The sequence below is a fragment of the Petromyzon marinus genome, chromosome 7, assembly GCF_048934315.1.
Source record: "Petromyzon marinus isolate PM22_M1 ecotype Great Lakes invasive population chromosome 7, UKy_Petmar_22M1.pri1.0, whole genome shotgun sequence".
Taxonomy (NCBI): domain Eukaryota; kingdom Metazoa; phylum Chordata; class Hyperoartia; order Petromyzontiformes; family Petromyzontidae; genus Petromyzon; species Petromyzon marinus.
The window spans coordinates 14,854,403-14,869,477 of record NC_133673.1 but is presented as its reverse complement, the minus strand read 5'-3'; the positions used below and the strand labels follow the sequence as shown (position 1 = coordinate 14,869,477).

The following is a 15,075-nucleotide window of genomic DNA, read 5'->3' as shown; positions in this document are numbered from 1 at the left end:
ACTACTATTTTTTTTTATTTTATCAGCTAAGGCCCACTGAGCTTCATCGCGATTTTTTTTAGAAGCGACCTGGCCATAAATGATTGCTCAACGAAGTGGCTCATCATCGCGTGGACATTTATAGCAGCCAAATGCTCTAAACGCGTGACGTTGATTCTAAATGTGGAGGGGAAAACCGGAGGTCCCGGAGAAAAATGTACGCGACCACGGGGAGAGAGAGAGAGACACACGCAAACTCTAAATGTACAGCAGGCGTCAGGGTTGGGATCAAACCCACCACCTCCTGTCTATCAGGCGAGGTAGTTAACATTTCCTAGCAGCCGCTGAGCCGTGCTGTTAGCGTGAGTGCGCGGGTGGTAGAGAGAGAGGAAGGGAGGGTGCCCCCCCCCTCCATCCGTGTCAGCTGTGAGCCCCACGCGACACTCGGGCGGCACCGCAGACGAAATGCGGACATAGACGGAGAATGCGACCGGGGTTCAATAGAGGGGAGGGGGAGGAGGTGGGGGGTAAAGGCTGTTTGGGGCTGAGCAACAACACTCGACAACCAAACTCTGGCCCGGTGGTTCTCAATATTTTTGGTACCCACCCATCTCCAAATCAAGGCCCCATTTGTCCCCCTCCTCCCACTCCCACGCCCCTCCCCCGCTAGAGGCCCCTCGTATGCCATCACCGCGCACGCATTCATTGCGCGGAGTGTCAACGGCACGGCTCACGCTTCTTGCAGTGGAAAAAAACACACACACCACCTGGCGCGTGTCGGCACAGCGCTATATTATAAAGCACGAAACAAACTTTGTTTTCCATATTTTACCAGGTAAGGCCCACTGTGCTATTATAGAGCTTTTTTTCCAGAAGCAACCTGGCCACAAATAATTATAGCTCAACGGAGTGGCTTTTCACGTGGATATTTATCGCAGCCAAATACTCTTAACGCATGTCCATGATAAATGTGAAGGGAAAAACCGGAGAACCCAGAGCTAAATCCACGCGACCACGGGGAGAGGAAAACGCAAAACTCAAAATATGCAGGCGTTCGGGGTCGGAATCGAACCCATGCCCTCCTGTACACCAGGCGAGGTCGTGAACATCTCTGTGCATTTTGTCGACGCTACGTCGTGCATGCCCTACGTGCTCTCCGTGCACATTTGACAATCGTCCTGCACGTCCACCGGGTTCATCGCGTAGTGCGGTAACCACTGCGCAGCCGCCCTCCGCAGCTATACACGTTCAAAGACAAAGACCCCCCGTGTACCCTTTAACATCCTGTTTGGGCAAGTGCTGTTTGCGAGCACCTATGAAGGCCGGGACGGCACACGAGGGAGTGGGTGGCCAGCACCACGCCCGCCCGCATTTGTCTCCCCAGTGGCGATATTTACACAACGCACCGAGTACTCATATAAGGCTGAGTCGACCTATACGCGTTCACAAACACACGCGCGCGCGCACAATCCTTGTGGAGTGGCGGGCGATGTTGCAGATGCGCTCACTGAAGTTACCGCACGGCACGTCGAGTCTCGGGGTTCAGAGTTCGCACTCTCTCCCATCCCTACCCCCCACCGCTACCACCGCGAGGCATCCCCCGCCTCATGCACCCCCATCTACACCCCCCACTCCTCCCCACTCCTCCCCACCCTACCCCTGCCCACGGAATGGACGCGACCAGGTTTATTCTCGGATCGGAATGAGGCGTGAGCGCGCGGTGGTTTGAGTGAGCGGGAGAGTGTCGCTGGGAGGGGAGAAGCAGCGGGGCAGGAGGCGAGAGGGAGGGAGGAGGAGGAACGAGCAGTGGGGAGTGGAGAAAAGGGGAGAGAGGAGGGGAGATAAGGGGAGTGGAGAGAAGAGGGAGGAGTGGAGAGAAGAGGGAGGGGGGGAGGAGTCAGGCGAGCCAAGCGCATGCAACTTTTTTTTGTGTGTGGCGCAGTTTTTTTCACGAGCGGAGCGCAGCGGCGGCGGCGAGAGTCACTGGGGTCTCTCGTGACGCTGCAGACGAGAGAGGCGGCGGAGAGGCGGGCGCGAGTGATAGACCCTCCGGAGCACCAACGCGCCGCTCAAAGGGCGCGTGCGTCCTGCAGTAGCAGGGACAGCAACCGACAGCGGCGGCAGCAGCGGCGGCGGCAAGGGAAGTAGACGAGCCGCATCGTGTGTCCGGAGATCGGAGCGCGCGGCGTGGAGAGGAGAGGAGGCAGAGGCATGCGACCCATCTGCGTCGCGTGTGCGGCGCTCTGCCTGCTGCTGCTGCCCCTGCTAGGTAAGGCATCCATCGGGGGCGGGAGGACAGTTCCCACCGCCGCGTCTCTTTCACCCGCCGCGGGAAACCTCCTCCCGCCTGCGTTCGCGTCCCGACGCCGGTCGCGTTGTAAATCGTAGAGCGGAGGGAGGGTGCCACGCGCAGCCGAGCGGATGAACGAACGGAGCGAGAGAGGGAGTGTGCAGCCTGGGGAGTGGGGAATGATGAGGTTGTACTTTTGCCGCGTGGTGTATTCATCGTCGGCTCTTGTCAATCCACTGCTGGATGAATGCCTCCCCCACGCCGTCGCCCATCACTCTCGCTCCAGTGCTGTCGCTGATGCTGCTACCATTCATCTCACTCCTTTCGCATGAACTGGTCTCTTTCTCGTCACTTACTTATCGGTGTCATTGTAATACTACTCATTAATAATGCTCATTATTATAACCCCCGCGGTTATATACCTCGGAGAGCATCGGTGAGTCTCGAGGCCCGTTGTGTTCTGTTTGTTTTTAGAACTGGTCCGGCCACATTGAAGTGGGTTCGCGGCTCAGTCGATGAGTGGTTGTTTTTCCTTCTCTGCTCTGCCTTCGCGTGGAAAGAGAGAAGCGGAGAGAGCCCAGCCACACGTGCGAAGGCGACGCAGCACTCGACGCTGTCACTTATTTGGCCAGCTTGTCAGACTCGGGGGGATCGACGGGACACTCTCTCTGCTCTCTCTCTCGGTTCATTCATCGTGTGGTATAAGATAGGCGATTGACGATCGCGTTACAACTATCGCATCGCGCGGATAATAATGTGATGGACTAACGCCGCCACCCCCCACTACAGCAGCCGCGAGTTGCCAATGCATTCACCACAATTGGTGAGGGTGACTCATTCCCCCTCTGCCTCCCCCACTTCGAGCATAATCCACCGCGCAGCGAAACACCGCTTCCACCCAGCGTCCCGTGCAATCGGCTCCCTGGCCCTGTCAACAACGTCCAGACTCAAGACTCTTCCTCCACCCCTTCTGGCTGTGACTGCATGGTCGCCTTATTATTTCTATCTATGAACATAATGTACATATGCTCCCCCCCCCCATCATCTCTTCGATTAGCACGTTTGGCTACGTACGGTGCGAAAGAAGTTCAACACATACAGCCACCCCATTACCCCCCCCCCCCCCCCGCCTACCAGCCCCCCCCCCTCACCAGCGTCTGGAGATGCGAGTCGGGTTTGGAAGCTTCGTGACATCCACCGTGTGATGTCGCGAATTGCCGGGTTGAGAGCATCTGTCGCGATCATTTGCGGCTGTTGTAATAAGGGGGTTGGAAGCTTGTGCATTCAAGTGCCTTGAGACTTTTAATGAGGCCGCGGAAGGGTTTAGGTGTTTATGAGAATGTGAGTGTAGGTGAGTGTGTGTGAGTGTGGGTGAGTGTGTGTGTGAGTGTAGGTGAGTGTGTGTGAGTGTGGGTGGGTGTGTGAGTGTGTGTGAGTGTTGGTGGGTGTGTGAGTGTGGGTGAGTGTGTGTGAGTGTGGGTGAGTGTGTGTGTGAGTGTGGGTGGGTGGGTGTGTGAGTGTGGGTGGGTGTGTGAGTGTGGGTGAGTGTGTGAGTGTGGGTGAATTTGATTGCTGGGAGCGGTGGTGTAGCGGTTGGCGCGCTGCGCTACGAGCCTGTCGACCCGAGTTCGATTCCCACTCACGGCCAACACCAGTGACGATTATCTGAACCTGTCATGGGTCTCCCCTAGGTCGACTCAGCCTCAGAATAAGCACTTTGTGCTGCGTGTAAACATCGCCACTATGGAGACAAATGCGGCGTGGTGTTGGTCACCCACACCCTCGTGTGCCATTCTGGCCTTCATAGATGCTCGCTAACAGCACTTGCCCCAACAGTCTGTTACAGGTTATACGGAGGATCTCGTATTTTTTGAGGTGTGTGATTGTCATAGAAGAGATGTGGTGCAGAAGGATGTGGGGTTGATTGGACATGCCGATGACCGGTACCAGCAGTGTTCAATATCGGCCTCTGTGTATGGAGGCTCGTGAAGGACGCTGGTGGAAAATTGGAGGCAGTCGCCCTCCAGCAACAATGGAGGGCAGAGGAACGACGCTCACAACAACGAGCGGAGCGCCGGACGGCTCAAACGCAGAAAGTTGTCGCAGTGGGGAGCACAGTTGGTGCAACCACCAGGCGTCTCAGTCAGTCACCCGATGGCACCAAGGTCTGTTCCGTGCCCTCCTGCCAGCGAGCCTTCGACACTTCACGTGGCCTCAAAGTGCACCTAGCGCCGTGGTGACGTCAACGCCACTTAGTCGTGAACGGCGGTTGTTGTTGATTGTCATCGGTGCTGCTCGCTAACAGCACTTGCCCCAACGTTCTGTTAAGGCTACACGGGAGATCTTTGTCTTGTGGGATGATAGGGACGGCAACTGGGTTGTGTGTATGTGGGGGGGGGGGGGGGGGGGGACTGGGTAAAGCCATATGCCAAGTCTCCCACTAAATAAATACTATAAGACCCCATCATCCTTGAACTTAAGTGTGCTTAAGTGGCATGTTTATAGAGCGAGCGCTGGCGCCGTGATTTACGCACTGCTCCTATGCTCAACCGGGCGGACATGCATTCGGTTCTGGATATCATCGGCGGCAAGTTGTTAACCTCCTCTAGGTAGACTCGGCCTCAAGCGGGTACATTGTGTCAGTAGTAGGACTCGAGATGCGACGATGTCGGGGCGTGAGCTTTGTTTCGGCCGCACCACTCTCTCGAGCGCAAGTGTCGTCCAATAACAACAATAACAATAGGTGCTCGCGAACAGCACTTGCCCCGACAGCCTCGTCAGACTATACGGGGGCACCTTTGTCTTTGTTTGAGAAGCGCATCCTCGGGTGCTCGGCTGGGAGACAAGAAATAAGGAAGCACGGATCAGCGAGAGAGAGAGAGAGCGAGTTTGGGGACATCTGCGCCGTCTGTTGGAAAGGCGTCGAGCAATCGCTCCTGTGGTCGAGACCCCGAACGCCGAGTGGCAGACCAAAGGCAACGTGCGGGACACGGCGAAGGGATGGAGCGACGAGATGGTGACCTCGCGTGCGGGCACGAGCCGGATAGACATGATCAGAATATGGATTCACAGTGGAGGAATCCGATGCGTCATAAAGAGACCCCCTTTTTAACAGATGTCCAGCAGGGGTAGGGTGAGAACAACCATAATAAACAATGCAACAATACGATAGATGTGCAAAGTATAGGTCAGCTAAACAAATCACTTTTTAAAAAACGTCTAGTTTTATTTTAAAAAAATGTCATCTTACCAATTAAAGCTCGCAGAGCGTTCAGTTAATTTTTTCACATAACGCGTGATCGCAATGGCTCGTGGGACACCTTAATCCAGCGGTGGATAGAGTCGGCCTTCCATCCAGCGGCGAATAGATAATGGCTCGATGTTTTTTTTTGCTTAAGATTCCAGGAGAGAGTCTCTGTGTTGAGGACACACGCCCACTTGTGCAGTTACAGGCGGCAGGCGCAGAGACACAAAGACGAGATTAGTCGCACGTAAATACACAAACACAAAGACGTCAACACCGCGGATTGGAGTGCTGTGAGTGTATTTGTTGGCCAGCAACCACGCCCGCTCGCCTTTGTCTTTCCCCTGCCGCCGGCTGATGACGTTCAAACGCACTCGTTGGTCGACCTCGGGGAGGGGGGGGGGGACCGAGCACTGGATCGGTTCAGACACTGAGACTCAGCGTGTTCGGATATCGAACACGGGCGGTTAGAATCGTAGCGCAGTGCGTGAACAAATGTGACGGTGTTCCAACGCCCCCACACACACACACATCAATCAGCATACACACATCAATCAACACACACACACCCTTAGATGCAAACAAAGACAAAGATCGCCCGTGTAGCCTTAACAGACTGTTGGTGCAAGTGCTGTTAGCGAGCGCCTATGAAGGCCGCCACAGCACATGAAGGGGGTGAGTGGCCAGCACCACGCCCGGCCGTCTTTGTCTCCCCAGTGGCGACGTTTACACACCGCACCAGGTACTCATTTGAGGCCGAGTCGACCAAGGGGAGGCCCAGGACCGGTTCACATAATCGTCACGGGTGTTGGCCGTGAGCGGGAATCGAACTCTGGTGTCCGAATTCGTAGCTCGCCAGCCGCTAGCAACGACCGCTCCCCACAAAAACACGAGCACGCATCACGAACACGCGCTCAGTGGATTCCTCACGTCGCCGTATCGAGTTACATCGCCCCGTACGGAAAGGGTTTGATCTTCTCCGTCCTCCCAGCAACGTGTCCTCTCCTCTGTCTCGGTGTCACCTCTGTCACCATGTACTCCTATCTCATATTTCCTTGTCCCAATGTTTCCTGTCTCGTCTCCTTTCCGCTGTTCCCCGATGTCCCCCGTGTCTCCCTATATCCCGTACCCGTGGCCGAAAGCCCGTGTCCCCCTGTCCCAATAGCCTCAGACCTCCTGTCCCAGAGCCCCGTGTCTCCATGTCTCCTGTGTCGTGTACTGTGATTATCATGATTTCAGCCATTGTGTCAATCCACTTCTATACTGACGCCTCCTCTCCACACGGACTCGGTTATGGAGGTTTTCCCCACCACACTCTGTCGACGCACGTGGATTGGCGGTGGACTAGGGTGCATTCAGAATCAACGTCACGCGTTTAGAGTATTTGCCTGCTACACGTTGCCACGTGATGATCATTTGTGATCGCCAGGTCGCTTCTGCAAAAAAAGAGCCAAGCATCTGAGTGGGCCTTACCTGGTAAAATAAAAAAAATGGTTGTAGTAGTTATAGTAGCATTCAGGACTGGGTTCAGATATCACTCGCCACTGGTGTAAGAAGGCATGGGCCAGGAATCGAACCCAAGTAGCTGGACTGTATAAACATTTCACAATAATAATGATCGTTCTTACACGTGATGGCCTCTTGCGCTGTGGGATGCTGCGCATAGATCGGAGTTTTCCAGGTCCGTTTGCTTTTTTTTGCCGGGGTAACCACGCTCCGTATATCCAACTTAATCGCCACTGCATTACCGGTAGAAATAGCAGTGCCCCATGTCGCCTTCCACTGGCACAGTTGGCAACGTGTGCGGGACGACCACCTGCTGTTTGTTGGTAGCGTGTCACCGTGTGTGCGCGTGTCCATGTGGGGAGCGGTAGCGTGGCCGTTAGTGCGCTGCGCTACGAACCCGCTGACCCGAGTTTGATTCCCACTCGCGGTCACCAACGCCAGCAACGATTATCTTAACCGGTCCTGGGCCTACAACTAGGTCGACTCAGCCTCAAATTAGTACCTGGTGCGGTGTGTAAACATCGCCACTGGAGAGGCAAAGGCGGGCCCGGCGTGGTGCTGGCCACCCACCCCCTCGTGTGCCGTGCCGGCCTTCATAGGTGTTTGCGAACAGCACTTGCCGCAAAAGTCTGCTGAGGCTATACGGGGGATCTTTGTCTTGCGTATCGATGCTCCGCTGCTCTCCACGTGAAAATGCCATCACACCACCACGACAATTCACCCTCCAGGCCCCCCCCCCCCACCGGCTGCCCCCCGCAGTGCCCCCCCCCGTCCCCCCTCCCACCGCACAGCCAGTGGCCGTGTCAGCTGCACCTGCCGCGTGCCCACGGCCACCGTAGAGGGGGGTGGGGGGGGGGTGCACGCGGATTGGGCGTGCGTGCGCGCTTTGATCAGCGCCGAACCCTCATCCCAGAGCCTCAAGCCATCGTTGTTTTAGCGCGCGTGTGTGTCCGTGGTGTGTGCGCGCGCGTGCGTGTCTGTGGTGTGCGCGTGCGTGTCTGTGGTGTGCGCGCGCGTGCGTGCGTGTCCGTGGTGTCGGTGGTGTGTGCGCGCGCGTGCGTGTCTGTGGTGTGCGCGCGCGTGTTTGTGGTGAGCGCGCGTGTCTGTGATGTGCGCGTGCGTGTCTGTGATGTGCGCGTGCGTGCGTGTCTGTGGTGTGCGCGTGCGTGCGTGTCTGTGGTGTGCGCGCGCGTGCGTGTCTGTGGTGTGCGCGCGCGTGCGTGTCTGTGGTGTGCGCGCGCGTGCGTGTCTGTGGTGTGCGCGCGCGTGTGCCGGTGCGGTAGTGTAGCGGTTAGCGCTGCGCTACGAACCCGGAATCCCGGAATTCGATTCCAGCTCACGGCCAACACCAGTGACCATCATCTGTACCGGTCCTGGGCCTCTCCTAGATAGACTCAGCCTCAAATGAGCACCTTTTTGTGGTGTGTAAACATCGTCGCCACTGGGGAGACAAATGCGGCCGAGCGTGGTATTGGCAATCCACCCCTTCGTGCGCTGTGCTCCCAAACAGCAATTTCCCCAACAGCCTGTTAAAGGCTATGTGGGGTCGGGGGAGGCATCTTGATCTTTTAGTACGTGCCTTTGGGGAGCGGCTACCCGAGTTCGATTCCCGCTCTCGACAAATAACAACGGCGAATATGTTAACCGGCCCTGGGCCTCCACGCCTAGGTTTACTCGGCCTCAAATGAGTACCAGGTGCGGTGGAGTAGACAAAGGCGGCCGGGCGTGGTGCTACACGCTCTCGAGCGCCGTGCACCTAGCCTGGCACAAGTGCTGTGACGAAGTCACCGTAACTTTGTTGAGAGCGCCTGTTGCTGCTGCTGCTGTTGTTGTTGTGCGCGTGTGATGCGTGCGTTGAACGTGGGAGGTATCGAGAGATACTTGCGGTGTGAGACCTGCACCCCCCTCTTTCGCTCTCACGTGCGACCAAAGCCAAATATCCCACACGTGTTTGTTGCCTTCAACAGACTGCTGGGGCAAGCGTTGTTTGCGAGCACCTCTTGAGACCGAAAGGGCACGCGAGGGATTTGGCTAGCCAAGCACGGCGCCTGGCCACCTTTGTCTCCCCAGCGCTGATTTTGTCACGATGATGTGCTCACGGAGGAGTGGAGATTTCGTCAGTAGAGGCAGTTTGCGTGTCTCACCAGGCGTCTGTGCGTGCCTTTGGCTCTCGCTCTCTCTTTGCGTGTGCTGTGTGTGTGTGTCTCCACGTGTCTGTGTGGGGAGCGGTAGTGTCGTGATTAGCGCGCTGCGTTACGAACCTCGCGACCCAAGTTCATAGTGGAGTATCTGAACCGGTCCTAAGCCTCCCCTAGGTCGACTCAACCTCAAATGAGTACCTGGTGCGGTGCGTAAAAAACATCGCCACTGGGGAGACAAAGGCGGTTGAGCGTGATGCTGGCCATCCACCCCCTCGTGTGCCCATTCTGGCCTTCATAGGTGCTCGCTAACATAACTTGCCTCAACAGTCTGTTAAGGCTATACCGGGGATCTTTGTTGCGTCACCACGTGTCTGTCTCTCTGCATGTGTCTTTGGGTCTCTGTGTATCTGTCTCACTGTGTCTCCGTGTTTGTGTCTCGGTCTATCTCCCTTCTGCGAATCTGTCTCGCTGTGTTGTCTGTGTCTGTGCGCATCCCTCTTCGTTCGTCTGTGCGTCTCCCAAATCGATCTCGAAGGTGAATAAAAGTAGATACTGCACACGAACAGCGCTCGTCTCGTGGTTCACACCTAGGCATGTCTAAGGTTGGTTTACGAGACAACGGCACGTCTAACATTTACAACATATACACGTCTAACAAGGACACGTCTAACATAAACAACCCAGTAGCGCTCCAATGATGTCACCGCAGTGGGACACAAGCACATATGACAACAGCAACTCAACACATTCGTTAATAACAACACGTTGCCTTTGAAAGGAAATTGTTAAACAAAAATCACGGAACAAATGCGCTATAATAATAACAACAACAATAATTGTTATTCCAACTTGTAACGCACCGTACAGTATTCACTCACTCTGGAAGAGAGAGACCGACTCAGAGGCGCCAGGAGGAGGGACCACAGACGAACGGAAAGGCCGCCACGTGGCGAAGGAGCCTGCGCAAACAATTGCCCAAGCTCTGCGATCCTCTACACACCAAGATGTTATCGGCCAATTAATGAGTGTTTACATGTGGGGGAGAAACCCAGAGAAAACCCACGCGTGTGAGAGGGGGAACACGCTACCCCATACAGACAGAACCAGAGAAAATCCACGCGTGTGAGAGGGTAGACACTCTATCCCGTACAGACAGAACCAGAGAAAATCCATGCGTGTGAGAGGGTAGACACTCTATCCCGTACAGACAGAACCAGAGAAAATCCACGCGTGTGAGAGGGTAGACACTCTATCCCGTACAGACGGAGACGGCTGGAGTCCACATTTTTGCCGTACACACATTTCCCCGGCAAGGGTAAGAAGGGAGTTTCACTGCTTGCCTCCACTGTGCTGGGTGATTACAGGCGTGCTCCCTTGCCCGAGACATCGCCTATTTGATCAATGTAATAAAAATAGAACTATATATTTTAGGCCAAGCGATGGTATTGACACACGTGTCGGAGTTTGTCTTTAGCATAGCGATGGCGTCAATGATGAGCCACATGAATGCGACTTAGTTGCACTTTGTATTTTCATCGTAAATCACGCGACCAACATGGACGTGTGCTTTACTTATCCCTGCACGCAGGCGGTTCGAGATGCAGTTCATCTCTGAGAGATTAGCTCAGAGATAAGATCGGCGTGTTTGTGTGAGCGAGCGTGTGAGTGTTTTTTTTATTTTTACAATGGACCTTAACGTTGGTCCAAAGGCCACCCAACCACCACACCCCCCGAGCCTTTAGGCGATCAAAACAAAGTTTGTCTAGATTTTTTTTTGGTCTTCGGAAATGTTGTTCGCGTTGGGTTGCGCGCGGGTTGCGCGTGGGTTGCGCGTGCCGTGGCAGAAGGACGATGGGTCACGTGTTGCCCGTCGACTCACAGCGTAGTAAGTAGGATGGGATGTTCGGGTTTGTGCCCACCGCGTCTTCTTCTTCTTCTGTCGCTGTTGTGTCCGCCGTGTTGCCGCACGTGCTGGATTGGGGCTTCTTCAGGGTCTGAACTGAGCAGCGACGCGTCTCCCTCGATCGCATGCACTGTGCGTGAAACTTCTTTCGCACCGTACGTAGCCAACGGTGATAGAGAGAGAGAGAAATAGAGAGACGGCGACTCAACGTTGTAGCAACTCAAAATGCTTGCGACTCAAAGTTGTAGCAACTCGATATATTTGAGCAATTCAAAATTCTAGAAACTGAAAATTCTCGAAACTCAAAGTCCTATCAACTCAAAGTTTTAGCAACTCGATATATTCTAGCAATTCAAAATTGTACAAGCTCAAAATTCTAGAAACTTAAAGTCGTAGCGACTCACAGTCGTGACAACTCACAATTCTCGCAACAAGTTGAAACGAGCTGCGGGCGACTTGTGATCTCCTGACGTCGGCTGCTGCGCTGCTGCGATTCACGCGGCTGCAGCCTGCGCGTCGTTAGATATCGCGACGACTGTTGTTGTTCTTCTTCAGCTGCAGTCCGCGTGTTGTACCCACATCGTCTCCACGCCTCCATCCCAGTGAGATTCAGCACCGCTCCGGCCCCCTTTGATGCCTTTCGGCAAAACAAAATCTAAAGAGAAGCCGCGCGCCTTTCTCTCGCGTGGGGTCCCCTACCCGCACCGCCTGGGTCGAGTTGAGATTACGCTCAGAGATAATAATTAGACTCTAGACGAGGGTGTATAAATATACAGGAAGGATCTCCCGTATATAGCCTGCACAGCCCGTTTGGGGGCCAAGTGCTTGTGAGCGAGTGACACGTATCCAGGAAGACCAGGACAGGACACACGAGAGGGGGGGGGGTGGCCAGTACCACGCCCGGCCGCCTTTGTCTCCCGAGTGGCGATGTTCACACATCGCACCCAGGTACTAATTTGAGGCTGAGTCGACCTACATGCACACACGTACACAAGCGACCACCGCGGAGATAGAGCGATGGGATTCAGTTCAGTGAGATGAATGGTTGCAATACCGGACCCGTGGGGCGGCTGGAGATGCTTTCATCCAGCAGTGGATAATACAACGCTATAACAGAAACACTGAGATGTACAAAAACATTCCCCCATCGCTTAGCAAACGAAAAATCCTTAGACCAAATCTCCCGGAATGCGCCCAAGCTGGTTAGATCTGGAGAGCGAAGCAGGCATTGAACGTGGTTCGTGCATGGATGGATGTTGGCAGACTTGCCTCCTGAGAAGTAACTGGTTGTCGTAGGCTGAGGCTTGCGAGGTGTGACAAGGAGATGCCAGTGCTTTAATATATTCTTGCATTCATCTGTGCGGAGACATTAGTGGGTTTTTTTACCAGTTGCGGCCGGGAATTGAACTCAGGTAGGCAGGCGGGATTGTAGCGCAGTGCCTTAACCACCACCTCCGCAACCACCATCCCAACCACCACAACCACCACTACAACCACTACAACCACCACTACAACCACCACTACAACCACCACTACAACCACAACCACCACCGCCACCACTGTAACCACAACCACATACTTCTCCACGCCGTGCAAGTTACGGAGGGTTGTATAATTCGTATTGTCATACTTCACCACTCTGGCCACTGATGTTGGCCATGGGCTAGAATCGACCTCAGGTGGGTCGGGGTATTTATATTTATAGCCGCGGTGCGCTAACCACTGCGCCACCGCTCCCCCTCCACACACGCCCTGTACACGTACACACACACGCACGTTACAACGCGTGCGCAACGTGTGCGATGTTTATTTAGACTGGGCTCATAAATGTGTTGCGTTAAACGGAGCATTGGTAAATATCACAGAGCGCCGTTTGTTTTGTTTTAACGGGGAAGTCTTTTAGAGGCGTAATTATCCAAGTCGCCCCCCCCCACCTAGACCCCACCACCACCCCCTTGGGGAAATGTGTGGACGCACACGGAATGAGTGAGTGGTGCTGGTGGGTGGTTGGTTGCGGCGGAGTAAGTCACCTCCCGCAGTGGTGCAATGATGCATCGTCGCGATTCGATTAAATAATCGGTTGCTTTTTATTTGTGGCGAGTTTAGCGGCCGCTGGCGGTTGCAAGGGGAGTCCCGTCTGAACCGATGACACACCCGCATATAAATAATGGTAATGGACTGCTTTATGTCGCATCCACTGCTAGATGAAGGCCTCCCCTACGCCGTGTCGGCCATGGCAGTTGTTTGACCCATAGTTTACGGTGGCTAGGAGATGTTAACTACCTCGCCTGGTATACAGGAGGTCGTGGGTTTGATCACGATAATGACGCCTGCTATATATTTGGAGTTTGCATGTCTCTCTCATCATCATCACAATGGATAGGAGATGTTAACTACCTCGCCTGGTATACAGGAGGTCGTGGGTTTGATCACGATAATGACGCCTGCTATATATTTGGGGTTTGCATGTCTCTCTCATCATCATCACAATGGATAGATGTTAACTACCTCGCCTGGTATACAGGAGGTCGTGGGTTTGATCACGATAATGACGCCTGCTATATATTTGGAGTTTGCATGTCTCTCTCATCATCATCACAATGGATAGGAGATGTTAACTACCTCGCCTGGTATACAGGAGGTCGTGGGTTTTATCACGATAATGACGCCTGCTATATATTTGGAGTTTGCATGTCTCTCTCATCATCATCACAATGGATAGGAGATGTTAACTACCTCGCCTGGTATACAGGAGGTCGTGGGTTTGATCACGATAATGACGCCTGCTATATATTTGGAGTTTGCATGTCTCTCTCATCATCATCACAATGGATAGATGTTAACTACCTCGCCTGATATACAGGAGGTCGTGGGTTCGATCACGACCCTGACACCTGCTGTATATTTGGAGTCTGCATCTCTCTCTCTCTCCCCGTGATCGCGTGGATTTATCTCCTGGTCCTCCGGTTTTTCCCTCCACATTTAGAATCAACGTCAATCGTTGTTGTTAAGCCACTTCGTTGAGCTGGTATTTGTGGCCAGGCAGCTTCTTAAAAAAAGAGCTTTATAGCTCAGTGAGGCCTTACCTGGTAAAACAAAAATAGTTTGGTTTTACCAAGCGGAGCGAAGGGGGCTACGGGGGGCGAGGGGGAGGAGATTGTCTCGGATTGGTCCACAAGTCACTCGCCACCGATGTTAGCAGCCTCTTGGCATCGTCGTTCGGGGTGGGATAAGGGAGCTGACTCATTGTCCCCATAATTATAATGATGATTATTATTATGTTCCAGTTTGTGTGAGTCAGAAGAGCGGTGGGTGGGTGATGGACGTGCGTGCACCTAGCCTGGCACAACGCGCGGTGGTGACGTCACCGCCACTTTGTGGCGAACGGCGGTTGTTGTTGTGCGTGTCCATGCGTATGAGTGTACGTGCATTCGTGTGCGTTGTGTGGGTGTTGTGTGGGTGTATGGGGAGCGGTAGTGTAGCGGTCAGCGCGCTGTGCTACGATTCCCAGCGACCCGAGTTCGATTCCCGCTCACGGCCACCATCGGTGACGATTATCTGAACCGGTCCCGGGACTCCCCTAGGTCGACTCAGCCTCCAATTAATACCTTGTGCAGTGTGTAAAAAAATAAACCACATCGCTACTGGGGAGACAAAGGCGGTCGGGCGTAGTGCTCACCACGCACCCTCTTCGCGTTGCCGTTTCCGACTTTCATGGGCGCTCGCAAAACATCACTTTCCCCAACATCATGTCGAGGGATCTTTGCCTTTGTGTTGGTCTTGGGTGGGGGAGGGAGTCGGGAGGACGAGAGTCTGTGATGTCACTTTAATGCGCCCCTCTCCAGGCGCTACAACTCCATTATCTCGAGTGAGAGGCGCCCGCCCGCCCGCCCGCCTTTTGTCCCCCCCCCCCTCCGTGTTTGTCCAGAGTTTTGTGCCTTCTTTGTCTCCACGCCGTCGCTCCCCGGCGTCTCACTCCATCGCGAGTGGCCCCAGCGTTTTGTTGCGCTAA

The 15,075-nt window shown here is 54.4% G+C and overlaps 1 protein-coding gene across 2 annotated transcripts in view; it reads left to right on the top strand.

Annotated features, from left to right (window-relative positions):
• Positions 1–1,892: 1,892 nt before the first annotated feature.
• The window catches only part of LRP4 (LDL receptor related protein 4), a 152,001-nt gene continuing 138,818 nt past the window's right edge, over positions 1,893–15,075 (top strand). The window contains exon 1 of one of the 2 annotated variants that reach the window (XM_076065420.1): positions 1,893–2,248. In XM_076065420.1, the coding sequence (XP_075921535.1) occupies positions 2,191–2,248 (58 nt within the window). In that variant the 5' untranslated portion in view covers positions 1,893–2,190. The remainder of the gene's footprint in view (positions 2,249–15,075) is intronic. The other variant, XM_076065421.1, reaches the window with a different exon arrangement.